Source organism: Marmota monax, unplaced genomic scaffold (assembly GCF_021218885.2).
Source record: "Marmota monax isolate L192 unplaced genomic scaffold, Marmota_monax_Labrador192_F-V1.1 WCK01_AAM20220418_F8-fsc00113, whole genome shotgun sequence".
NCBI classification, from domain to species: domain Eukaryota; kingdom Metazoa; phylum Chordata; class Mammalia; order Rodentia; family Sciuridae; genus Marmota; species Marmota monax.
The window spans coordinates 1,062,744-1,090,239 of record NW_026694479.1 but is presented as its reverse complement, the minus strand read 5'-3'; the positions used below and the strand labels follow the sequence as shown (position 1 = coordinate 1,090,239).

General features: G+C 39.7%; 1 protein-coding gene across 1 annotated transcript in view; it reads right to left on the bottom strand.

Moving 5' to 3' along the window:
• The window catches only part of Enpp6 (ectonucleotide pyrophosphatase/phosphodiesterase 6), a 111,146-nt gene that overhangs the window by 29,377 nt on the left and 54,273 nt on the right, over positions 1 to 27,496 (bottom strand). Inside the window, exons 3-5 of the mRNA XM_046419096.2 lie at positions 15,674 to 15,785; positions 6,692 to 6,833; positions 5,622 to 5,801 (exon numbers count right to left, since the gene is read on the bottom strand). Coding sequence (XP_046275052.1) covers positions 5,622 to 5,801; positions 6,692 to 6,833; positions 15,674 to 15,785 — 434 coding nt within the window. The remainder of the gene's footprint in view (positions 1 to 5,621; positions 5,802 to 6,691; positions 6,834 to 15,673; positions 15,786 to 27,496) is intronic.

Sequence of the window (27,496 nt, the reverse complement as noted above, 5' to 3'; positions counted from 1 at the left end):
AGGCCCAGCGGCCTGCCGGCGAAGTAGGCACATTGCCCCAATTGGAGGAGGGGCATAGCCGCCGCGTGCGCCTGTGAGGGAGACTTTGCAACTATACAAGAGCAATATAAATATATAGGGGGAAAACTCAATAGCACAACAGTTACACCAAGCAGAAAGAAACGCGAACAGTATGAAGAGACAAGGAAAGAAAGGACCACAAGCAATGCAGGTCAACTCAACGTTAGAAGAGGTAATAGCTGCAGCAGATGGAATGTCAGATAAAGAATTCAGGATATACATGCTTCAGATGATCTGGAGTCTCAAGGAAGACATCAGACAGCAAAATCAGACAATGAAGGATCACTTCAACAATGAATTACATAAACAAATCCAAGAAGCAAAAGATCAACTATACAGGGAGATAGAGGTTATAAAAAACAAACAAACAGAAATCCTAGAAATGCAGGAAGCAATAAACCAACTTAAAAACTCAATTGAGAATACTACCAGTAGAGTAGAACACTTAGAAGATAGAACATCAGACAATGAAGACAAAGTATTTCAATTTGAAAAGAACATAGACAGCTCAGCAAGACTGTTAAGAAACCATGAGCAGAACATCCAAGAAATATAGGATAACATAAAGAGACCAAACTTAAGAGTCATTGGGATACAGGAAGGGATAGAGGTTCAAACCAAAGGAATGAGCAATCTATTCAATGAAATAATACGAGAAAACTTCTCAGACTTGAAGAATGAGACAGAATCCCAAATCCTAGAAGCCTGCAGGACGCCGAATGTGCAAAATCATAAGAGATCCACACCTAGACACATTATAATGAAGATGCCCAACATACAGAATAAGGAGAGAATTTTAAAAGCTACAAGAGAAAGGAAGCAGATTACATTTAGGGGTAATCCAATCAGGATAACAGCTGATCTTTCAACACAGACTCTGAAAGCTAGAAGATCCTGGAATAACATATTTCAAACACTGAAAGAAAATGGGTTCCAACCAAGAATTGTGTATCCAGCAAAATTAAGCTTCAGGATAGAAGATGAAATTAAAACCTTCCACAATAAACAAAAGTTAAAAGAATTTGCAGCTAGAAAACCATCTCTTCAAAACATCCTCGGCAAAACATTACAGGAAGAGGAAATGGAAAATAACAATGAAAACCAACAGTGGGAGGTAGGACACTAAAGGGGGGAAAATAATCAAAGAGGAAAACAAACCATGTTTAGTAACATAAATAAACAAATATGGCTGGAAGAACAACCCATATCTCAATAATAACCCTAAATGTTAATGGCTTAAACTCACCAATTAAGAGACACAGGCTAGTAGAATGGATCACAAAACAAGACCCAACAATATGCTGCCTACAGGAGACGCATTTGATAGGAAAAGACATACATAGGCTGAAGGTGAAAGGTTGGGAAAAATCATATCACTCATATGGACTTCGGAAACAAGCAGGAGTGTCCATACTCATATCAAATAAAATAGATTTCAAGCCAAAGTTAATCAAAAGGGATAAAGAGGGACACTACATACTGCTCAAGGGAACCATACACCAACAAGACATAACAATCATAAATATATATGCCCCAAACAATGGTGCAGCTATGTTCATCAAACAAACTCTTCTCAAGTTCAAGAGTCTAATAGACCACCATACAATAATCATGGGAGACTTCAACACACCTCTCTCACCACTGGACAGATCTTCCAAACAAAAGTTGAATAAGGAAACTATAGAACTCAATAACACAATTAATAACCTAGACTTAATTGACATATATAGAATATACTACCCAACATCAAGCAGTTACACTTTTTTCTCAGCAGCACATGGATCCTTCTCAAAAATAGATCATATATTATGTCACAGGGCAACACTTAGACAATATAAAGGAGTAGAGATAATACCATGCATCTTATCTGATCATAATGGAATGAAACTAAAAATCAACGATAAAAGAAGGAAGGAAAAATCATGCATCACTTGGAGAATGAACAATAGGTTACTGAATGTTATACAAGACATCAAGAAGGAAATTAAAAAATTCTTAGAGATAAATGAAAACACAGACACAACATATCGGAATCTATGGGACACATTGAAAGCAGTTCTAAGAGGAAAATTCATTGCGTGGAGTTCATTCCTTAAAAAAAGAAAAAACCAACAAATAAATGATCTCATACTTCATCTCAAAATCCTAGAAAAAGAAGAGCAAAACAACAGCAAAAGAAGTAGAAGGCAAGAAATAATTAAAATCAGAGCTGAAATTAATGAAATCGAAACAAAAGAAACAATTGAAAAAATTGACAAAACTGAAAGTTGGTTCTTTGAAAAAATAAATAAAATCGACAGACCCTTAGCCATGCTAAGGAAGAGAAGAAGAGAGAGAACTCAAATTACTAGCATACGGGATGAAAAAGGCAATATCACAACAGACACTTCAGAAATACAGAAGATAATTAGAAATTATTTTGAATCCTTATACTCCAATAAATTAGAAGATAGTGAAGGCATAGATAAATTTCTTAAGTTATATGATCTGCCCAGATTGAGTCAGGAGGATATAGACAACCTAAACAGACCAATATCAATCGAGGAAATAGAAGAAACCATCAAAAGACTACCAACTAAGAAAAGCCCAGGACCGAATGGGTATACAGCAGAGTTTTACAAAACCTTTAAAGAGGAACTAATACCAATACTTTTCAAGCTACTTCAGGAAATAGAAAAAGAGGGAGAACTTCCAAATTCATTCTATGAGGCCAACATCACCCTGATTCCTAAACCAGACAAAGACACTTCAAAGAAAGAAAACTACAGACCAATATCTCTAATGAACCTAGATGCAAAAATCCTCAATAAAATTCTGGCGAATCGGATACAAAGACATATCAAAAAAATTGTGCACCATGATCAAGTGGGATTCATCCCTGGGATGCAAGGCTGGTTCAATATACGGAAATCAATAAATGTTATTCACCACATCAATAGACTTAAAAATAAGAACCATATGATCATCTCGATAGATGCGGAAAAAGCATTTGACAAAGTACAGCATCCCTTTATGTTCAAAACTCTAGAAAAACTAGGGATAACAGGAACATACCTCAATATTGTAGAAGCAATCTATGCTAAGCCTCAGGCTAGCATCATTCTGAATGGAGAAAAACTGAAGGCATTCCCTCTAAAATCTGGAACAAGACAGGGATGCCCTCTCTCACCACTTCTGTTCAACATAGTTCTCGAAACACTGGCCAGAGCAATTAGACAGACGAAAGAAATTAAAGGCATAAAAATAGGAAAAGAAGAACTTAAATTATCACTCTTTGCAGCTGACATGATTCTATACCTAGCAGACCCAAAAGGGTCTACAAAGAAACTATTTGAGCTAATAAATGAATTCAGCAAAGTGGCAGGCTATAAAATCAACACACATAAATCAAAGGCATTCCTGTATATCAGCGACAAATCCTCTGAAATGGAAATGAGGACAACCACTCCATTCACAATATCCTCAAAAAAAATAAAATACTTGGGAATCAACCTAACAAAAGAGGTGAAAGACTTATACAATGAAAACTACAGAACCCTAAAGAGAGAAATAGAAGAAGATCTTAGAAGATGGAAAAATATACCCTGTTCATGGATAGGCAGAACTAACATCATCAAAATGGCGATATTATCAAAAATTCTCTATAGGTTTAATGCAATGCCAATCAAAATCCCAATGGCATTTCTTGTAGAAATAGATAAAGCAATTATGAAATTCATATGGAAAAATAAAAGACCCAGAATAGCAAAAACAACTCTAAGCAGGAAGTGTGAATCAGGCGGTATAGCGATACCAGACCTCAAACTATACTACAGAGCAATAGTAACAAAAACAGCATGGTACTGGTACCAAAACAGGCGGGTGGACCAATGGTACAGAATAGAGGACACAGAAACCAATCCACAAAACTACAACTACTTATATTTGATAAAGGGGCTAAAAGCGTGCAATGGAGGAAGGATAGCATCTTCAACAAATGGTGCTGGGAAAACTGGAAATCCATATGCAACAAAATGAAACTGAATCCCTTTCTCTCGCCATGCACAAAAGTGAATTCAAAATGGATCAAGGAGCTTGATATCAAATCAGAGACACGGTGTCTGGTAGAAGAAAAAGTTGGCTACGATCTACATACTGTGGGGTCGGGCTCCAAATTCCTCAATAGGACACCCATAGCACAAAAGTTAATAACTAGAATCAACAAATGGGACTTACTCAAACTAAAAAGTTTTTTCTCAGCAAAAGAAACAATAAGAGAGGTAAATAGGGAGCCTACATCCTGGGAACAAATCTTTACTCCTCACACTTCAGATAGAGCCCTAATATCCAGAGTATACAAAGAACTCAAAAAATTAGACAATAAGATAACAAATAACCCAATCAACAAATGGGCCAAGGACCTGAACAGACACTTCTCAGAGGAGGACATACAATCAATCAACAAGTACATGAAAAAATGCTCACCATCTCTAGCAGTCAGAGAAATGCAAATCAAAACCACCCTAAGATACCATCTCACTCCAGTTAGATTGGCAGCCATTATGAAGTCAAACAACAACAAGTGCTGGCGAGGATGTGGGGAAAAGGGTACACTTGTACATTGCTGGTGGGACTGCAAATTGGTGCAGCCAATTTGGAAAGCAGTATGGAGATTTCTTGGAAAGCTGGGAATGGAACCACCATTTGACCCAGCTATTCCCCTTCTAGGTCTATTCCCTAAAGACCTAAAAAGAGCATGCTACAGGGACACTGCTACATCGATGTTCATAGCAGCACAATTCACAATAGCAAGACTGTGGAACCAACTTAGATGCTCTTCAATAGACGAATGGATTAAAAAAATGTGGCATTTATACACAATGGAGTATTACTCTGCATTAAAAAATGACAAAATCATAGAATTTGCAGAGAAATGGATGGCATTAGAGCGGATTATGCTAAGTGAAGCTAGCCAATCCCTAAAAAACAAATGCCAAATGTCTTCTTTGATATAAGGAGAGTAACTAAGAACAGAGTAGGGATGAAGAGCATGAGAAGAAGATTAACATTAAACTGGGATGAGAGGTGGGAGGGAAAGGGAGAGAGAAGGGAAATTGCATGGAAATGGAAGGAGACCCTCAGGGTTATACAAAATTTCATACAAGAGGAAGTGAGGGGAAAGGGGAAAATAATACAAGGGGGAGAAATGAATGACAGTAGAGGGGGTAGAGAGAGAAGAGGGGAGGGGAGGGAAGGGGGGATAGTAAAGGATAGGAAAGGCAGCAGAATACAACAGACACTAGTATGGCAATATGTAAATCAATGGATGTGTAACTGATGTGATTCTGCAATTTGTATACGGGGTAAAAATGGGAGTTCATAACCCACTTGAATCAAAGTGTGAAATATGATATATCAAGAACTATGTAATGTTTTGAACAACCAACAGTAAAAAAATTAAAATAAAATAAAGTAAAATAAAATACAAGTAAACTTGAAAAAAAATTATAGGAGAAGATAAAGCACCTTGGGGCAAATTAGGATGCATTTTCCACCCCTCCCCCCATGACGGTGTTTCTTGCCTCAGAATGCTTCCCAGCGGCGGGCCACAGGCTCACAACAGGCCCCCGGTCCTTCACTTGCTGCAGGTCATTCAGGCTGATGTACTCGCTCAGCTCAATCACTTTGTCCATCCAGAAGATGTCCGTCATTCCATGATCTGAGAAAATGATGACATTCAGGTCGTCCTGCAGGCCCCGCTCCTGTGGGGTGGGCAAAGGCAGTCACCACAGCACCTAGAGAGGTTCTTACACTCAAAAGTCTCATGTAGAGGCTTTTAAACTACAAATTAGCTGGGTGCAGTGGCACATGCCTGTAACCCCAGCAACTCAGGAGGCTGAAGCAGGAGGATCACAAGTCTGAGGCCAGCCTTGGGAACTTAGTGAGACCCTGTCTCAAAAAAAATGAAAAGGGCTGGGGATGTAGTTCAGTGGTAGAGTGTTCCATCTCCAGTACAATAAATAAACAAACAAACAAACTACAATTTGTAGGAAAAGGGATATTTCCTCAATTCCAAATTCAGTCATCCACCGGTTTATCCTGATGAGACGCAGTTCAAAATCATGGCAGAACACTTTAGTGGAGAGGATAGGAGAGCACAGCCCCCATCCAAATACATGCTGAAAAATAAGAACAGACTTCTAGCTTTTTAAGGTATACACTGTTTTTATTTTCACTCACTCTTTCAACGAACTCGTGTGGTAATCTAAGAATAATCATCTGCTCACATTACAGATATTTTTTTTAAAAAATGGAAAGGAAAGAAAACCAAAAACAAACAAGAATGAAAACAAAACAGGTGTTTTGAACTCAGGTGTGGCTCCCGTGTCCCCGCCAGGCTGGTTACCACCCGCATGCAGGTTCTGAAGAACAGGGCCAGCTCTCTGGCCAAGCCAGGTGATAATGCTCACCCTGGTCACTTCAACCCCACTGGCCCACTGCGGAAGGGTCTCTGGGTACCTCAGGGGGAGTGGCGTGAAGAAGGGAGAGCCTGGGCTGGCCAGGTAAGAAGGAAGATGCTGAGGGGGTGACAGCCACGGAGACTAGAGAGTGACAGGAGAGTGCCAGGCCAGCTGTCCCTGCTTTAAGTCACCTGGATCCACAGGATCATGTACTTCAGGACGGTGTCCACGGCCTTGAGGGCGTCTTTCCTCTGAGGAGATGAAGGACCATAGTGGTGCCCTTCCACGTCGATGCGCTCGTGGTATATGGCTGCCAGGTCGGCTCGGCCACTCCTGGAGAGAACGGGGAAAGAGAGGCACAGGTGAGGGAGGGCGGCCACTGCCAGCTGCCCCCCTCATCACACCCCTCTGTGAAGGTGTTGGCACCTCCAAAACCCTGCCCTGTGGGTCAGGCAAAGCCCAGACCTCAAAATGAGCAAAGCAGAAGAAGACCAAACCAAGACTTGACAGTCTTTTTTTTTTTTAACTTTGCATTTTTAATGTAATTTTTTATTTATACATGACAGCAGAATGCATTACAATTCTTGCTACTCATATAGAGCACAATTTTTCATACCTCTGGTTGTATATATAGTATAGTCACACCAATTCGTGTCTTCATACATGTCCTTTGGGTAATAATGATCATCACATTCCACCATCATTAATAACCCCATGTCCCCTCCCTTCCCCTCCCACCCCTCTGCCCTATCTAGAGTTCCTCTATTCCTCCCATGCTCCCTCTCCCTACCCCACTATGAATCAGCCTCCTTATATTAAAAAAAAAAAAATTCAGCATTTGGTTTTTTGGGAATGGCTAACTTCACTTAGCATTATCTTCTCTAACTCCATCCATTTACCTGCAAATTCCATGATTTTATTCTCTTTTAGTGCTGAGTAATATTCCATTATGTATAAAAGCCACATTTTTTTTTATCCATTCATCTACTGAAGGGCATCTAGGTTGGTTCCACAGTTTAGCTATTGTGAATGCTCAGAAAGAACTCAACATCCCCCACCAACGAGGAAGCATTTGTTGAGCCCATGTGGTCTTTTGGAAATGACTCTTGCCACCAACCCTAGAAAGCTGGGCGTGGGATGGGACAAAAGCCTCACAGTGAAATTGTGTCACTTGGCCTCTCAATGCACAGCACTCTTTGTCTATGGGTTGACGATGCCTCCAAAGTCCAGGAATGAGGGGAAAACAATCTTACAGAAAGGCATTTACAGATTGTATAGATGAAGAAATGTGCCAAGAAAGTTCTAGAAGTTAGGGAAGGCCTCACAGATCTCTAAGATGCCTCTAGAACAGGAAATGCAAATCTTCTACCTCCAAAGTCAGATGCTTTTAATTCTAACAAACTGGGCCTTTGAACACCCACCTCTACTCCACCCTCTAAACCCGGGAGCAAATTCCCAAGTATGTCCTGCCTGGTATCTTCCTTCAATAGATCATGCACTCTTTATTGTTGCTGTAATATTCTCCTGGGTACTCTGGGATATATTTTATTAAAGGTTTTGAGGATGCATTGGTTTCAAGTTAAGTAAAATGCCTGGCGAAATGTTCTTTTCTCTTTTTAGAACAAAACAAATGGGGCTCTCATTAATAAACCCCATTACCACCCTCCTCCACAATGGGCGTGGGGTTAGGCTTATTATTTGGGTGTTTCTTGCAAATGGTATTCTCATTATTCATACTCGCCAATCTGTGAATGACTAATCCAAACTCTCTCTGCCTCTATACAGAGTTGAGTACAAAAAGTCAGTTTAGGGTCCCACCATGCAGCATGTAGGTGGTGGGTAAAAGTTTGTACTGGGGAATGGCATTTTCATCCATATGCTGAAATTTGTTTGAGGCCCATGTTCATTGGACTGATAGGGCTGAGGTCCCTTCCTCCACCACTATTTTAACGGAGTGGGGGTTTCCATAAAATCTGTCCTGCAGATAAGCCTCAGCATTTGTTTGCTTTCTGCATTTGCATCTTGAGCATTCCACACGTGCTGATTCACACAGGGAATCATCAGTTAGGTGTCTACATTTCATCCAGCATGGGGCTTATACACAGGAAAATCATATTTAATTCAGTAGTGACTTATTACCATTAGGAACTTTTGCAAACAAGGTTTACTGTGCCATTAAGGTTCAGTGAAAAACTTCTAGTTCTCTTCATTTTAACAATTTGCCTTAGTGTAGCAGTCCCTGGGCTGGCTTCTCAAAGGCTATTTACCATATTCATAAATCTCCATGCCATCAGAAAGCTAGTAAGTATCACAATTTACCTGATGGCTCTGTGTCAGAAAGCTGTCAACCCCAGATGCCAGGAACACTTGATTTGGGATGCTTGCAATTCAGGGATTACACATGTGAAAGGTTTCTATGTTCAAGTTTCATTGATTCATTAGGGACCTGAGTCTCCAAGGGCGCAGAGCTCTTGCCTGTTTGGAGCTGAGCAGATAAATTCTTAGTAGCCAGCTGTTTTCCACATGGGTCTGGTCTCCATCACAGGTCAGCTCATTTATAACAGATTGGTTGGGTGAAGAGAGATGGGTGGAAACGCCTGCAGGTCTGCTCTTGGCCATTTACAGCTCTAAGGTCCAGGAACTATGCCAGAAGGACATGTGGCCATCAGCCCAGTTCCCTGAAAGCCATGAGGGGCTCTTAGCCCTGGGGTTTCAGGGACACCTATGTTTCCCATCACCTTGGGATTCTGTCCAAATGTCTTTGCAACGTAAAAAGTTCAAAATATCACGTCCATCTTCCTTACTGAAGTGGTTTAGAAAGAGGTAAAAAAAATAGGGAGAGAGAAGTGGAAGCAATTTACAGAAATGTTTAGTTATTGACTGTTAAGGAAAATGATTCAAATTGCAAATCAGATTTCCAAAATGGCTACCTATCTCTTTAGTATCTTGAGCTTGCTTAAGAATCAGATTTAACTACTGATTAGCATTCAGATTGTGTCAATTTAGCCTTGGACTAGTAGGAAACTGATCAGATGAAAGTGATTTTGTTCTGATATAGAAAGCAGTCCCCCCAAATTATAGTTTTATCATCTTCTGTGTTATTAAGCATTTCTGCTTCCAACAATAATCATATCCCACCATCCTTTGTCTTCAACTGTGTATCTGTTTCTCATGTTCTCTTTCTCACCAGCCTTGTCAGCCACCTGACTCCCTCAGGCAAATTAACTTGAACCCTGGCATAATTCCCAAAGATGCAGTGAGCCCATTTGACAATGTTTAGTTTTGAAAAATTACTTTTTTTTTTTTGTACTGGGGATTGAACCCAGGGGCACTGAACCACTGAACCACATCCCCAGCCCTTTTTATATTTTATTTAGAGACAGGGTCTTGCTAAGTTGCTTAGGACCTCACTAAATTGCTGAGGCTGGTTTTGAACTTGCCATCCCCCTGCCTCAGACTCCCAAGCCACGGGGATTACAGTATGCACCACTGCACTTGGCAAAAATTACCTTTTGATGGGGGTACTGAAACGGCACACATCTGGGTTCACCAACTAGAAGTTCTCAGGTAAATGGTAAAACATCACTAAGCCTCAGTTTCCCCATCTGAAAAGCCTACCCAATACCTCAATTGGGTATTAAATGAGCTGATATTCATCAAGTGGTTGAAGCACTGCAAAAGGGAAGGAAGGGGAAAGAAATGCCCCCCATTTCTCTTCCTTCCAGATGTATCGGACTCCTTTTTCTAGGTATGTGGGCTGAACAGGGTGGAGAACAGAGTCTCTGTCCAGCCTGGGCCTCCCTCTGCGTTCTTGCCCCTTCATTCTCAGTCCAGAGAGGAGGGACCCAGGCCAGGACATTTGAGCCAGCTTCCTGGTGGCCTCAGGGATGAACTCTCTTATCATTCATCTATTTGATTCACACCAGCAGCCACTGAGGTGCTGGGATCCTGGAGGAACTCCTTTGGAGATGTTGGCAATAGGCTGGAGCCTGCAGGGACATCAGCTGTGGCCGCCATTCCCGTAGCCAGTTGTTTCCTGACCGACCCTTTGGTGAGGCTGTGCGATCAGTGTGCCAGGTCCAGCCTGGAAGTGGCTGCCTGGCCCCTACATGCAGCCAAGGCTCACTGTGGCCATCTCCCCCTCACTCCTCCGCCCACCCCATGAGTTATTGAGGGCTTATTTCGACTTTAGCATCGTGCACCTTTTTCTGCCAATTGAACCATGAGTATCTTGCCAACAGAACTTCCAGGAGGATGGATTAAAGGATGTGGATCACAGGCTGCTTTCTTTTTTTGGCAGGCGAGGTGACTGTGTGGGCAGGGGTGCTGTGTGCTGAGTCCCAATGTGTAGTGGCAGGGCACCAGTCGCCAGGGCTATATGCTGCTGAGTGCATAGAGTGCTAAACAGACTGCAAAAGGCCCTGCTCCACTTGGGCCTTGCCAGGGCCCCAAGGCCCAAGATGGCCCCAAAGAAGCAAAGAGGTAATTCTTTACTTGTATGACTCTGTTTCAGGGCATCTTACAGGTGCAGGTTGAGAACAGGATTGGAGGGTGGAAGGAGAGGCCCCAGGAGACAGTCCTAAGCCCCTGTGGAAAGAGCTGTGTGCTCAGTCACACACCTCATAGCATGTGAGATCCAAGGCAAAGGGTTCAACCTTCCAAGTGGGTGGCCTCTTTTGTAAGAGGGGAGAACAACATCTATATAATATGGTGGATGAGAACAAAATGGGGTAATGGAAGTAAAGCCCTTAGATTCTATGCTAGCAAATGGATATTAAAAATGTCAACTTATTCCCCTTCCCCTTTCCTCTGAGCTAAAAAGTTTTCTAAGTTCAAAGGGAACATCTCACGAGGATACTACTGGGATAAACACAGCTTCTGAGCATGAAGGGCAACGCCCAGGTGAAACAGGGTGAAGATTTGCTGCTTCCTGCAGAGACATGCAGCTTCTTGACCCACCTGGACCCTCTGCTGAAATGGCCCTGGGTAGGACTCCATGTTCAAGATCTTAACAGCTTTTCTTTCTTCTCTCAAAGCCTACCTACCTATCCCATATCCCATTCTCTCTGCAAAATGGACAGCGACACTTTATGAGCAGGACTGACCTGGAGTTACGTGGGAGTATGTTTGGACACTTAGGTGCAAAAAGTATTCTCCAAATTATAGTTAGAAATTTGAGTTAGCATTGAACAGACACCAAGAGTTGAGCTGTAGTAGTTTAGACCACTGAGGGCTTTCTGATGGAAGGATAAATATTATGGTTTGGATGTGAGGTGTCCCCCAAAAGCTCACATGTAAGATAATGCAAGAAGGTTCAGAGGAGAAATGATTGGGTTATTGGAGCCTTAACCCAATCAGTGCATTAATCTCCCAATGGGATTAATTGAGTGGTAGTTGGAGGCAGGGGGACGTGGTTGGAGGAGGTGTGGCATTGGGGGTGTGGCTTTGGGGTATATATTTGCATCTGACAAGTGGAGATCTCTTTCTCTGCTTTCTGATCATCATGAGCTGCTTCCCTCTGCCACACTCTCCCACCATTGTGTTCTGTCTCATCTCAAGCCTTGAGGAATGGAGCCAGCTTTCTATGGACTGAGACCTCTGAAACTTTTCTTCCTCCACAATTGTTTTTGTTAGGTCCTTTTGTAACAGCAGTGAAAAAACTGACTAACACAGAAAATAATTATACAACTCTACCTACCATGAAAATTAATGATTTCTTTGAGCCACCTTATTGCATGCACAAGCTGCTACATGCAGAGTGGTTTTGATTGTTCTCAACTGTCCTAGACTGGATGGGGCTATCACCTACTTCACTCCTGAGAAAACAGAGATTAGCTGTTTTTTTAATCAATTTTTTATCAATCAATAAATGGGCCAAGGACCTGAACAGACACTTCTCAGAAGATGATATACAATCAAACAACAAATATATGAAAATAATGTTCATCATCGCAGGTAATTAGAGAAATGCAAATCAAAACTACTCTAAGATTTCCTCTCACTCCAGTCAGAGGGGCAATTATTATGAAGCAAACAACAATAAGTGTTGGCGAGGATGTGGGGGAAAAGGTACATTTATACATTGCTGGTGGGACTGCAAATTGGTGCAGCCAATATGGAAAACAGTATGGAGATTTCTTGGAATATTGGGAATGGAACCACAATTTGACCCAGCTATTCCTCTCCTCGGTCTATACCCAAAGGACTTAAAAACAGTATACTACAGGGACACAGCCACATCAATGTTTATAGCAGCACAATTTACATCAGCTAAACTGTGGAACCAATCTAGATGCCCTTCAATGGATGAATGGATAAAAAAATGTGGCATATATACACAATGGAATATTACTCAGCAATAAAAGAAAATAAAATCATGGTATTTGCAGGTAAATGAATGGAGTTGGAGGAGATAATGCTAAGTGAAGTTAGCCAATCCCCAAAAAACAAATGCTGAATGTTTTCTCTGATATAAGGAGGCTAATTCATAGTGGGGTAGGGAGCGGGAGCATGGGAGGAATGGATGAACTCTAGATAGGGCAGAGGGGTGGGAGGGGATGGGAGCGTGCATTGGGTTAGAAATGATGGTGGAATGTGAAGGTCATCATTATCCTAAGGACATGTATGAAGACATAAATTGGTGTGAATATACTTTGTATACAACCAGAGATAAGAAAAATTGTGCTCTACATGTGTAATATGAATTGTATTGCATTCCCCTATCATGTATAAAAAAATTAATCAGAAAAAAGAAAAATATTAATCCACAACTGTCGGTCCTTCAGTCTATTTTGCAAGAAGGTGAGAGAAAAGTTCTGTTGCATAGGGTGGCTGAGGAAAGTGCTTCCTCTCTCTGGAGGCGGGCCTCCTCACCTTACTGCTTTCCATAAGCAGTATCATCTGACCTACTATTTTTCTTGCCTTTTCTTGGTCATTTCAAGTATGGTCTAATTTTACTGATGATGTGTCTTCATCTTTCCACCTACTATTCAAAGGAGCTGTTCCTGGTGACCCTGTTAACTTTGGCAGGAGGAAGATGCTATTAAACAATTCCATTGGTCTGGTCAATCCTTCCAAGTCCTTCATTGTCCAGGGGCATCCTTCCAATTGTAGGCTATGTGAATGACATTCCGTGGAGCTCAAGGCTAGGTTTGGAGACTACAACCTGAATGCTACAGAGCTCTGAGTGATTATAGTAGCACCAGGCCTCCATCCCAGGTGGAGGCTTAGCCTGGGACAACCTCTCTGCACCTCCAGTTCTTTGTAGCTTTTTCTCTCTAGGGGATCCCAGTAACTCTGCCAAATACACACATACACACTCACACACAAGCACCGGCATCACCACCAATGATATCAAAAGCAAAATCCTCCCTACTTCCAAGGTAAAGATGCAATTCCCCAGCATTCTAGAGCTTTGCCACATTGCTTGAAAAAGAAAAGCAAAACAAGATTAAAGACAACACTCCTTTAGAGGAACTAGAGCCAAGAACTTCTTCCTCCACTCTTTCCTTCCTTATTCCTGAGGACAGGGGAGTCTGCTTAGGTGGACCAGCTTGTCAGCTGACCCAGGATTCTCCTGGTTGTGCGCTCCCTGCTCTCCTTCCTGTGAACCACTGGGTTCTACACACAGTCCATTCAGCAGCAAAACTAAGATGAATGTGGAAGAGATCACACTGCCAAACAGACTGTTATTTGAAGGTATTTGTATGACAACTATGATCCAAATTTTCATATTTGGCATGGCAATAGGCTGTAGAGATGGCTAGCATTTTGGATATGTTGGAAACAGCACTGGTTAGATAGAGAACTACTCCACAGTCCCAGCTCAGCTCATCTGCTATGTATACTTGCACAAACTAGGCTGCAGCACAATATTCCAGCTCATTGTGTGTGTGATTTTTCAGCCCTAGTGGGCAAGAAAAAGAAAACATAGCAGGTAAGAGGCAGGATCATATAAAACACATGATTTATAAACCATATGAAGAACATTTATTGAAAGGTTACTTCCCCCCTACTCTTCCTCTTCCTTCTCCCTGCCAGAAAAAACAAAAATTTAAAGCCTTTTAAATGTGTTACTTTTCCATTTTTGAGTATTTTAAAACTGTTTCCTCTCCAACCTATCAATCAGAGCATGAAACTTTAAGGCCCCTCTTGATAAATTTCATGGAAGTGGGATATTCCAAGAATCAGCAAAATCAGAGGTGTTGTTTCCTCTTTTGATAGCTCTGTAAGGGTAACTGCAGCTCACCATGATTGTTCAGGCAGAAGGGACAATGAGAGAATGGGATCCACATTGGGTTACCTCTGTGTCTGAGGCCATCTGAAGATATGGTCAATGCATGTGGTTAGTGCTAGTGATCTATATATGCACTTAGTGTATGTTAGCTCTCCTGGTGACCCCCATTGCAAGTCATGCTCTTTCTTTTGGGAGGATGTAGGTCCTGCCCTGTTCCCAACATACTGATTGCTGTGAGTCTGCTGCTTTGACCCTACTCAGGAAACCCACTCAGCAGCCTAGGTGACCTCAACTCCAGCTGAAGACATCCTAAGCCTCTTGGTGGGTTGCTGATTTCTAATGCAGACTCCCAGCTAGCCTAACATCTTGATCACCACTTCCAGTGACATCTGTACTCACTTGAGATCTTTGTCTTGACCTATGTTGTTGATCAGTTCATAGACTCGTGTGTAAAACCCTGTGTCATTGTTCCACGTGGGAGCAGGGGAAAAAGGTTCTGGACTTTAATATGGTTATGTGCTTTGTACATTTCAAGAAGAAGGTAGAAAAGGCAATTTTTCCCAAACTTATTGGACCACATATGCTCCCCTTTTGCCAAATACTTATTGATATCTTTCAAATACAATTATTCACTAAATCATGATTAGAAAAGTGCTGACATTTATATTGCTTCTCTGTTATCTAACAACATAAAAAAGAAGGTCTCAAACCCCTGGAAATTTTTTTGCTCTGAATTCAATGTGTCCAAAGAGTGTCCTGCCTGAAATTCCTAGTTCACAGTATACCCTGCTAGCAGTTAAGAGTCACCTTGTCAAAGGTTCACAAACTCTGCAAGACATTATTTCACCTATGCCAGGCTCTCTTCCTTCACTTTGAGATCCATTATTGGTCTTAGAAATGAAGAACAATGGTATGGCTAAGAATTGGGGATACTTACTTGAGTGAGTCAAGAGCGTCACTGACTGCATTGGCAAAATTGATATCCGTTGGGACATTTTTATATTCTAGGCAGTAAGTAGGTCTGACACCAAGAATCTCAACCTCACAGCCTAAGAAGGAAAAAGATAGCAAATGGTTACTCTCTTCAATAACTGAAGTGGGGTGTGAGCCTTTTTGGGGAAGTAAACATAATTAGTCAAAATAAAATGGTTGTACATTTTTATGAACTAAAATAACTTATTTTCTGACAGGTGATGCATTTAAATATAATTTTACTTAATTGGATCAGAGGTTCTTAAATGCCATTCCTATGTAACACTGATGTACCAAAACAGGGACCAGTAAAAACTGGATAACGGAAAGAAAGCACAAATTAATTAATGGACAGAAACTCCTCAATTAAAACTTTATTCCTATAGATCATTATTATGACTATGAGGTCTTCCAGTGTACATTTTTCTATTCCAGAACCAAGTGTTGGGTTGTATCTGATTAGTTGGAGAATTGTAAAATATCAATACGACTATCTTGGGGTATTACACAAAGTCTAAGTGGACTTAGAGGCACTCCACTGGATTAGCAAGCAAAAAATAAAGAGTTCAAGCAGGGGTTCTGAGTCATGACCTTGCTTCTCCCAAGACCCAAAGGCAATTCAACTATGAGAGGGGTCAGCTTTTCTGCCCCAGACTCTTGGATGAGATTCCCAATCCTATCATCAGAACACAGAGCAGGAACGGGGTGAGCCAGTCGTAGTTTATATTAGTTGGCTAAATATTTATTTGGCCCCACTACAAACTAGTAACTATGTTCAGACATAGTGGAAACAAAAGGGATCAGCCAGCGTCTCCTTCCTGGAGCATGGGCAGTCTAATCTGGTGGGAGAAGGCAGACAGGAAAACAGGACCACACGTGTAGTCTAAAGTGAGGTGCACACTTTCAGGGTGTTGTGGGAACTCAGGTGAAGGGCATTTACTTCAGGGATTGCTCCTTCTGAAAACCTTCTTTGCATCCCTGTGTGAGCCTCCATCTTGTAGAGGTCACCAAGATGATGGCGACTGGGGAGTAGGACTGGGAGGGGAAAGGCAGATAAGGAGAGCACCATGAGCCGAGGTCCAGAGAACCGTTAAACAATAACATGAAACACCCTGAAGAATCCCTTCACCGCCATAACCCTGCAAAACCAAACTCCATCCTCTCTGCCTGATATCTTGGGTTCCAGAAGGACAAGGGCCATCTAGGACACCTAATAGAGAACAAGAAGGCAGGATGCGCTCTTTTCCAAGACATGTTTAAATGGGACAAATAGGCTTCATGACCCAGGAATGAATCCTGCTCACAGCTTCCAAGAAAATATTTATTATTTTAAGAAATGCCAGTAGAATCTGGACTGCTTATATCATCTTAGATACCTGTGTTTCATCTGTCAAAGGTTATTTGTAAACTTTTGACTGCTCTCTCTCAAAGCTATTTATTCTGTGTCCACCCTGTGCTTGGTGCCAGGGATCCAATAAGACATTGCATATTCTTTAATAGTTTAAGAGCCTCATACAATGTGACCCCAGGTGACCAGGTGTCTGCTTCTGGCATCTCTCATATACAGGCATGGGAATTTTTAAGTAATGGAATTTTGACCATGATTTATAGAAAAAGAAACAGGCTGTTCTTTTGGTATTTGCACATTAATACCAAGCCATAAATGCTTTTGTATAATTAATATTAAATATTTTTGTTACTACATGTTCTCCTAATCCTTTTATCTGATTAAAATAAATCTGAGCCTGGCACGGTGGTGTACGCCTGTAACCCCAGTGGCTCGGGAGGCTGAGACAGGAGGATTGTGAGTTCAAAGCCAGCTTCAGCAATGGTGAGGCACTAAGCAACTCAGTGAGACCCTGTCTCTAAATAAAATACAAAATAGGGCTGGGGATGTGGCTCAGAGGTCAAGTGCCCCTGAGTTCAATCCCCAGTACCAAAAAAAAAAGTATCTGTACTTAACAATGGCATATTAATACAGTTTACCTGAGAAATGTATTCTTTCCATGGCTAAAGTAAGATAAAAACTGTTTTTTTTTTTAAATTGATTAATTGTAAGTGAAATTCTGTAATCATAACAATTTAGTAAAAAGAAATCCAACGACTCATAAATTAAAAAGAAAACTTTTAGGACACAGTACAGAAACACACATACAACAGAAGCAAAAGCTTCAACAGACTATGAGCAATCTGCTCAAATACATTCTTATTCCATTTTAGTCTGTTGTATGCACATTTTTCTAAAAAAAATTTTTTTTTGCTGATTAGCAATCCATAAATTTATTTTACTCTCCACTATAGATCAAGATGTATGTTTGAAAAAACACCAAAACATTACCTGCTGATGAGTCATTATCCCCCCTGGGGATATATTCAAGGACCCCCAGTGGATGCCAGAAACCAGGGATAACATGGAACCCCTTATATAATCATACGCCATATTGGTCAACAACAGATGGCATATGTGATGATGGTCCCATAATATTACATTGTCTGGTGATGTAGTGGTCATCTTAGTTTGTATCAGTAACTATGAGGTTCACACGATGAAGAAATGAACTAACAACATATTTCTCAAGACTTTATCTCTGTTATTAATCTGTGAATGATTGTGCTGTGTTTTCTTCCACACATGTGTGCCTGTGATAAAGTTTAATTCATAAATTAGGCACAATAAAATAATAGCTAATAATGGAACAATTTTAACAGTATACTACAGTAAAAGTTATGTAAATGTGGTCTTTCTCTCTCTCTCAAAATATGGTATTGCACCTTTTCATTTAAAGAATGCCCCTTATGGTTTCTCTTTGGCATGTCTGAAATTAACAATATCATTATTCTCATACTTTGGGGCCATTATTAAGTAAAATAAGAGTTACTTGAACACAAGCATTGTGATGCCATGTTAGTGGGTCTGATTACCAAGGCAGCTTCTAAATGACTCACCAGCAGGTAATATACACAGTGTGGATACACTAGACAAAGGGATGATTCACATCCTGGGCAGGACAGAACAGGACAATGTGAGATTTTTATCATGCTGTTCAGAATGGTGCACATTGTTTATTTCTGGAATTTTCCATTTAATATTTTCAGACCAAAGCTGATCACATGTCACTCAACTGTGGATAAATGGGTTTCCTATATGAAATATACACCTTGAGTCACTCTGCATTGAGACTGAAGTTGTTAGGCAATATTCAGATGAGTTTTATCATATACCCACTTTGCCTAGCAAAATACTAAGACCACTTTTCAGGAACATACTCTAACAAAACAAAGTTGCATATGCAAGCATTTTTACTACAGTGTCACTTATAAGATTGAGGACCATATAAACTTTGGTAAGAGAAGTATGTTTAAATTATGATACATCTGTTTATGTGAAGGAACACCCAACATGCAAGCATTTTTTTTAAATGTCATTTGTATTTATTGACATATTATTTTAAGTGGAAAAAAAAGACTAAAAATAATATATAAAGAATGAATTTCTTTTTGTAAATAGTTAAAGCATGTTTACATATTTAAAAAACGAGGGGAAATAAATGACAAAATGTAAGAAAGAACAAAATTTGGGTAACTGGTTGTTAGACTCTCTTTAGGGGCGGGTGGTAACTGAAATAGTGCTGAACTTCCCTTGATCTCTGGACCTGAGGCAGCCATCTTGGAACTATGAGACTACAGACATTTAGCTTCATGCTAAAACAAAGCAGCAGGATAGAAAAACTCAGGGTTTTAAAAATAATGTTGTTAAGCACCTGAACCACCATAAAGTACATCTTACATAATACAAATAAATTCTACTCTTAGCACATTCTCTATTATTTGCAACAAGTGTTTCTAACTGACACAAAATAATCATAGCTGACTTTTTCTATTTTTGTCATTCTTATCCAAATTAACCATACTGTTCCAAAACAATTTAATTCCTTCTGTAACAAGAAACCAAAAACTTTAAAAAAAATTTTTGTTATATATGACAGCAGAAGACACTACAATTCATATTACACAATTATTCATATTCAAATTAGAGCACAATTTTCGTATCTCTGGTTGTACACCAAGAACTTATTTTTAGTGATCACTTTCCAACTCCCTTCTAATATATCAATTAGAACATAAAACTCTGCTGTATGAATCTATTACTACTTGTCTGTTATATAGTTGCTGGACATATAGGTTGTTGCCAGTTCTTAAATGGTACAGATAATGCTGACATAAACACTTTTGTGTGTGTTCTTTGGTGTACCTAGGTATACATTTCTGATGGGATATATGTATAAGTAGATTTGCTAGATTTGGGGTACCTGCGTGTTGAGCTTTATTAGATAATGCCAAGGAGATTTTAACTTATATATCAATTTGCTCCCATAAGCCCCTTATGATCCACACTGTTACCAACATTTGAATTTGTTTATTTTTTAAAATTAACCATTTTCCATGTTAGGCGGTGTAGTTAGGGGTCTCTGGAGAAGCAGAACCAATAGGAGACCTGTGTGTTAGAAGAGATTTATTATGAGGAGTTGGCTTTTATGATTATGGAGACTTAAGAATCTCTCCATCTGCCATTTGTAAGTTGGACCATCAGGAAAGTTGATGGCTCCCATTTAGTCCCAGTTCAAAAGCCTGAGAACCATGAGTATGGAGAGCAGAAGATTATATCCTGCTGCAGCAATCAGGCAGGAAGAGGGAGTTCCTCTTTCCTCTGCGTTTTGTTCTGTTTGGGCCCTCAATGGATTAGATGATACTCCTTCACAGAAATGTGTCTATTTTATTTACATTTTTCAAATACATTGACACAACATATTGATCTTCCCCCTTTTCCATCTTACTATTGATTATTTGTGACTTCTCTCTTTATTTCTTGATGATAAGTTTTCTCAGTTTCATTCGTTTTACTTTATTTTTCAAAGAATAAACGTGACCCTGGGTGCAGTGGCACCAACCTATAATCCCAGCAACTGGGGAGGCTGAGGCAGGAGAATTGCAAGTTCAAGGCCAGCCTCAGCAACTTAGTGGAGACCTTATCTCAAAATAAAAAAGGGCTGAGGATGTAGCTCAGTGGTAGAGTGTCCCTGAGTTCGATCCCTAGTACCAAAACAAAAGAAAACAAAATAAAAAGTATAAATATGGCTTTGGTTCTCTTTATTGTATGTTTGTTTCTATTTTATTCATTTCTGCTTATATATTCATTATTTCCTTCTTTCTATTTTGGGGGAATTTAATTTGCTTTGAGCTGGAGGCTCAGGTCACTGTTTTTCAGCCCTTTTATCTAATACATGCATCTATGACTATTAATTCCTGGTAAGCATGACTTTGGTTTTATCCCACTTATCCTACTATATCATATGTAGTATTTTCTGTATCCCTCAGCGAGGGTGTTTTCTCAATTTCCAAGTTTTTCTTTGAACCGTGGGATATTTAAAAGTTTCTGGTTATTTTCAAAATACACAAAGACTTAAAATTATTTTTATTATTGATTATAGTTAATTGTACTATAATCAGAGACACATTATATATGATATCAGACTTTTCCAATTTGTTGACAAGTGCATGATGGCTAGCATGTCATTTTTGATAAATGATCATGGGCATTTGAAAATAATGTGTCTTCAGCAATTGCTGGATGTAGCATTCTAGTAATATCAATTAGCTAAGCTTGTTAATTATGTTGTAAAAATTCTCTATCTTCCAATTTTTGTTCTCTTATTCTACCAGCTAAAAAAAAAATGGGGTAAGATCATCCCCTACTAGCATTGTTTGTTTATCTATATCTCCTTTTAGTTTGGCCAGATTTTGCTCTATTTGTTTTTAGAGTGTATAATTAAGAATTTTACAATTTAGAATTGTTACATCTTCTTGGTGGATTGAACTTTATATCAACATGAAATGTCTTTAACTTAAAAATCTTCTAGATTTAGTGTCTGTATTGTTTGATACTAATATGGCTGTAGCAGCTCTTCTTTGGTGTTTGTATGGGGTATCTTTCAAAGATGCTATTACTTTGTGTGTAGTTAGATTTAATGTTTATCTTTCATGAGCAGCTTGTATTAATTTTTATTTTAATCCCATGTGTTGATAGTTGTTTTTAATGTAAATTCTATTAAAGTTTAAAACAGCATAAAATAATGAATAAATCATAAGTTTAATGAATTCAGCACTCAGATCAGGAAACAGAATGTTACCATCAGACACAGGGGTCCCATGACCCCTTATAGTCCTGTTCTCCTAAGGGTAAAGACTAGTCTAGCACTCGGCATTAGTATTGACTCCTTTGAACTTTATGTAAATGTAATCACTCAGATTAATTGGGATACTTAATAAAAATATTAGTAAAAATTTACATTTAATATATTAACTGATACCTTTACATTTAAATCAAACATTTAGTTATGTCTTATATCTGTCACATATTTAATAACTTTTCTCTCGATTCCTATTGAATTAAACACTATTATTACTCTTGTATCATATTTTTCCTCCAAGAACTTGCTATTTATACATTTTGATTGACTTCTTTTTTGCAAAGTGCCCTAGAGACTGATAAAAAATCGAAACATTGGTCTATTAAAATCTAACATATATTTCTACTTCCATGACTTTCAGACAATGTAAGAATGATAGAACAACTTAACTTTTGAATAAATTTTATATTTCTCTCATCTTCTGTGCTTCTGTTGCCTTGTATTTTAATTCATGAAATCTTTATCATCATTATTCTTAGTGCATGTTTACCCACATATTTACCTTTTCTGTTCTTCCTCATTCCTTCCTCCATTTCTTTGCTTCCACCTGTGACCATTTTCCCTTTGCCTGAAGAATTTTGTTTTTCCCTTATTTCAGACATGCAGGCAATAAATTCTCAGTTTTCTATCCCTAGAAAAAGACTTTATTATACCTTCACTTTTGAAGGATATTTTCATTGGATATAAATTTTAACTTGATAATTGTTTTCTTTTATTGCTTTGAGGATATTATTCCATTGTCCTCCTGGGTTCCAGTATTTCTGCTGGAAATTTGGTTGTCTTTTCTCATCATTTTCCCCTTTGAACAATTTCCTCTGGTTGCTTTTAAGATTTTCTCATTGTCTTTGGTTTTCAGCAGTCCTGAAATTCATGATATTCTTTCCTGAGTTTCCTAGCACTGCTTCAATCTATGGTTTGATATTACTGGTTAGTGGGAAAATTCTTATTCTTTATCTCTCAAATGTTACTTCTGTCCCATTCTCCTCTCCTCCTGTGATCTTTTCAGTCTCATACATCTCTTACATTCTTTTTCGCCTTTTGATCTTTTTTCCTTTTCACATTTAAGCTGGATAGCTGTCTTCAGTCTTAAAATTCCTTTTTTAAAGAAAGAGATTCTAATTTACTAGTGCAAGTCTCCATTTCACCCTTGAGTTCTTTTTTCATACTTTTTCTAAAGTACATGTCTGATATCTGGTCTTTTGAGTCTATTGTCTGCTTAATTTCTCTTGGTGCTTTTGGTAAGGATTCATTTTCTATATTCTGGCTATTTTTTATTGAGTGCTGCATATTGTATATGAAAAAGTGTGGATATTATTTCATACCCCACATACCGTTTATCTTCTCCTAGAAAACATATGCTTTTGCTTACGGTGGGCACTTAGGATATGGGTAGGCAACCTCTAGCCAGAATGGATTTAATCAGAGATTAAGGTGATTCAAAACTCAGCCTTGTCTTTATGAAGACTTCCCCACTTATCTACTTCTTGCTCATTCTTGCTCTTAGATGTTGTCCTTTATTGTCCCAGCTGAAAGTGCGGGACATTCAGTGGGTCTCTTCTCCTTGGTGGGTCTGAACTCAAATTTTTGTCCGTTCCTCATCCTAAGACTGCTGAAAGTATGGTTCAGTTTCTTAGCTCTCAACTACTGCTTTTGATGTCAGGATTTTACTGTAGTAGAGACATGGTATTAATTCCAAATATAGCTCTTTCTCTATATCTTCATATATCTGTCATCTATCATATATACACATGCATACACATAGTCCAGAAGCTTTTCTGGTTCATGGGAAGACAAATTGTTCTAAAGCAATTTAACCTGTCACTGTACCAAGTAGAATCCCAAATTTTAACAAGTAATTTTAAAATATAAAAAAATATGTATTTTGTAAGAAGTTGCCTGTTAATGAAAGAAACAGAGACACTTTTAAAAATTAATTCATTGGGCTGGGCTATAGCTCAGTTGGGAGAGTGCTTGCCTCACATGCACAAGGCCTGGAGTTCAGTCCCCAGCACCACACACTCAAAAAATTAATTCATATATCCATGGATAAATGACTGACTCCAGAATGAAACAAGTTCAGAATCAATTCTATTTCTGTTTGTTAAATGTAAGTGTTAAGAAAGGTGTTCACATAAATAAGTAAATGTAAGAGAAGTATTTGTACCAATGTCATTCAGTTCTTTGAAAGTCAAAATTCACACAATGATCTATCATAAATTTTAAAATAATATTCAGATGACAACTAAATTAAATTGTTATTAAATAATTTAAGAGAAAACATTTAGAAAGTACCTGTTATTTGAAAATTTTTGTTACTTTTTCACTAGATTAGTTTATGTTTGAAACATTTACACCAATATTTTGGTGCTGGAGGCTTTTATGTTCTTGTATATCAATGAGAGCAGAAATGTACCTTTATGAGATTCTTGAGGGGTAAAAGATATTCTTTCTTATGTAAGATAGGAAAAGGACATGTTTTCCGTTAGGATAATTTTAGCAATAAATATGAAAGTTGAAGGTCTTAAAACTATACCCTTTCAATTATTTTTGCTCCTAGAAATCCTTGAGAATTCACTTTGAAGAACTCTGAAGCAGAACAGGAGGCAGTAGTATCTCTGTTCTACAGAAACTGTAAGGTCCAAAAAGCAACAGAGTACAAGGTGTTGTTGGGAATTGGATGTGAGAAATGATATATGACTGACTTTTCGGGGTCATCTCACAACTCAAGTTCTATAAGCAGAGCAGAGAGAAAAAGAACCTTTACAGCAGAACCAATTGGACACTGTAGCTTACTATCTATTTGGAGTGCCAGACAGTGGGGTGAGAAACCATATCCGAACATGTCAGATATTGTCTGAATGCAAATCCTGCGGTCACCATTAATTTGGAGGGAAGTTATGGATTTCCCTGCACCCCTGGGAAGGAGCTGGATCAGAACCTAATTAGACAAAGACTGGGGTTAAGTGCATCCGTCTGCTCTGTGTGTCCAGAATGATCTCTCCTGGGTGAAATCTCAAATGGAAAAACATTTCACCTTATTGCTAACATTAAAACCCAGAATGAATAAATGGTAAAGGAAAGTCAGCAAGAAATGACAGGGACAGTGTAATGGGATATGGAGCAAATTGAATTGGTGGTTTTAGAACCAAGTTAATTCTTCCTAATAAGTCTGAGTGGGTGCTCTGTTTTGTTTTCCTTAGTTTTTCTGGTAGAAATCAGCCAACTGCAAGGATTGTGTGGGTCCATGAGGCAGCTCTTTTCTTAGGAGCCTGTGGGCCCCTTTCCTGGACCTACCACAGTCTCAATCTGTGAATGTGAGAGAGGACCGCTCAACCTCTAGACTGCTGCCCCCAGCCATTTTTGTGGCTTCACAGACAGTGTGGATTTTGGTCCACTGAGGTCATTACAGGTCACCCCAGCATGACTGAGGAAAGCACAGGTTTCTGAATCTCTGTCTCAGGGTTGTGAGGACATGATCAGCAAAGGCAATGGCCAGGGAGTCAGATTTTGGCTTCAGGATACCTTTGAGGACATGTTCTTTCTACACTTCATTTTGTTTCCTCATCATTCCCAGGAAAATTCCAAGAGAATTGCCTTAAGTAGGGTTCCTTTCTTGGGATCTACTCTTGTCTTTGTCTAGAGTCTACTTTTCTGCTGGATATTCCCACCTAATGCTGTCTCTTATATATAAATATATCCTGAGCAGGAAATAGAGAGTTGGAGGGAATCAAAGGATAACCAACAAGTGCCGCCACTATGCCCATGTACCTTTGTGCAAAAAATAAATTCTAAAGACATTTTTTTTCAAAACAATTAACTTCCATCCATCAGAAAAATTTTCAATAAACTTATTTTTTCACTGCACTGCCGTGGATCCCAAAATTGACAAAACAAATAGACAAATCTATAATGTCTATGATGTGCACGATGCCCCCATACTTGTGGCATCCTTGTGCAATTAACAGTTTCACAGCCATACCCAGCAGCCTATATCAAACCACACTCTTTTGTATTCGAGATTAAAAAAAAAAAGCCTCAGATAGGTGAAGTGAATGTCCCAAGGTCTCCCTGTCTGCTAGCCATCAGATCTTCCAGCTCTGGTACTTTCCCATGGTTTACACTCTTTTCCTGAATGTCCCTTGCTTCCTGGCGACATTCTCCAAGGACCACCAAGTTGAGCCCGTAAAAATCACATTTCTCTGAACTTTCCTCGAGCACAGGTCTCGCCTTCCAAGTGTAACTCTTGCTTGCCAACTTTGACACATCTTGGAACAATAACTCCTGTGAGCTGCATTTTATGTGATGTGAGACAGGTGTGCAACTGTTGAATACATGTCTCAAGAGAGCTTATTAAAACAGCTAAGCCAATTAACTCTCATAGAAACACGTAACCTTTTCCAGGAAAATACATCTGAGGAGCAGGAGCTTGTGGGAACAAGTCCTTGGGGGAAAGCACGGCCTTTGATCTCAGAGACCCTTTCCCCAGGGTTGGCCTGGCCCCCTGCAGGGAAGGAGACCTATGGCAGTAGCTCTCTTCTGGAGGAGGGAGGTGGGTTAGTTGGAGCACAGGATACCCCTGGAGACTGGCCTTGTGTACAGAGGTGAGAGCAAGCTGCAGAAGATAAATTAGATGACAGGCAGCTCATCCATTAGAGCGGTTTCTGAAAACTCAACAGAACATGACCCATTGGGCATAAAGTGACTAATAGGAAACCAAGGTGAGAGGGGAAGTGTGTGTCCCCCAGGCTGAGTCTCTGCTTAATGAGGCCAAAGGTAGGTTTTAATCTTGGTATTTTCTAGTTAATTTGAAGTCAGGAAAAATGTCTGGCCCAGGGTCAGGGACTAGACTCCTCCCATGGGACCAGATGAGGAATGAATGACTACTACTGGAATGGTGGCTCCTGGGGTAGGGAGGGAGTGCTGTGCTACCTCTCTGCAATCCTTGGGTAAATAACCTGGAAGTCAGCTCTGCTGGACTAGCCATCAGTGGTCATGCTGTTGGGGACAAGAAGTTTCACCTATGCATTGGTCATATACACAGTTCACTTTGACCACTGGTTTCTGCCCCCAAACCCCAAGACATCATCCCGCTGTGTTCTCCTCCCCTCTCCATGGACTTGGTACCTGACTCCCTCTGTCCATCTCTTCCCTGGGAATCCCATTTCCTGTCCTTACTGGCTCTCATGGCCTATCCCAGAATTCTCTTGTCTGGGGTATGGCAAATTGCATCTGTGTCCCATGTATCTGGAATAAAGCCACCCCCCCAAAATGGTCATGGAATAAACAAATCAATGAACAGTGTAGCCAGTTGATTTCCAAATTGCTTTTTTAGAGGAAACCCTTTTGGCAAATGGATTCTGGTCATCCCCTGTCTCTGCAACACAAAAGCCCCTGAGACATGACTGAGAAGCTAGGGGAATTGAATGCAAGTTGAAAACCTCCTGTAGAAATTCTCCAGTGAAGAGAACTATTCTTCTTTGTAGACTCCCAGAAAACAAGCTATTCGTCCAAGAATATATGGAGTAATATGCAGTTGAGTT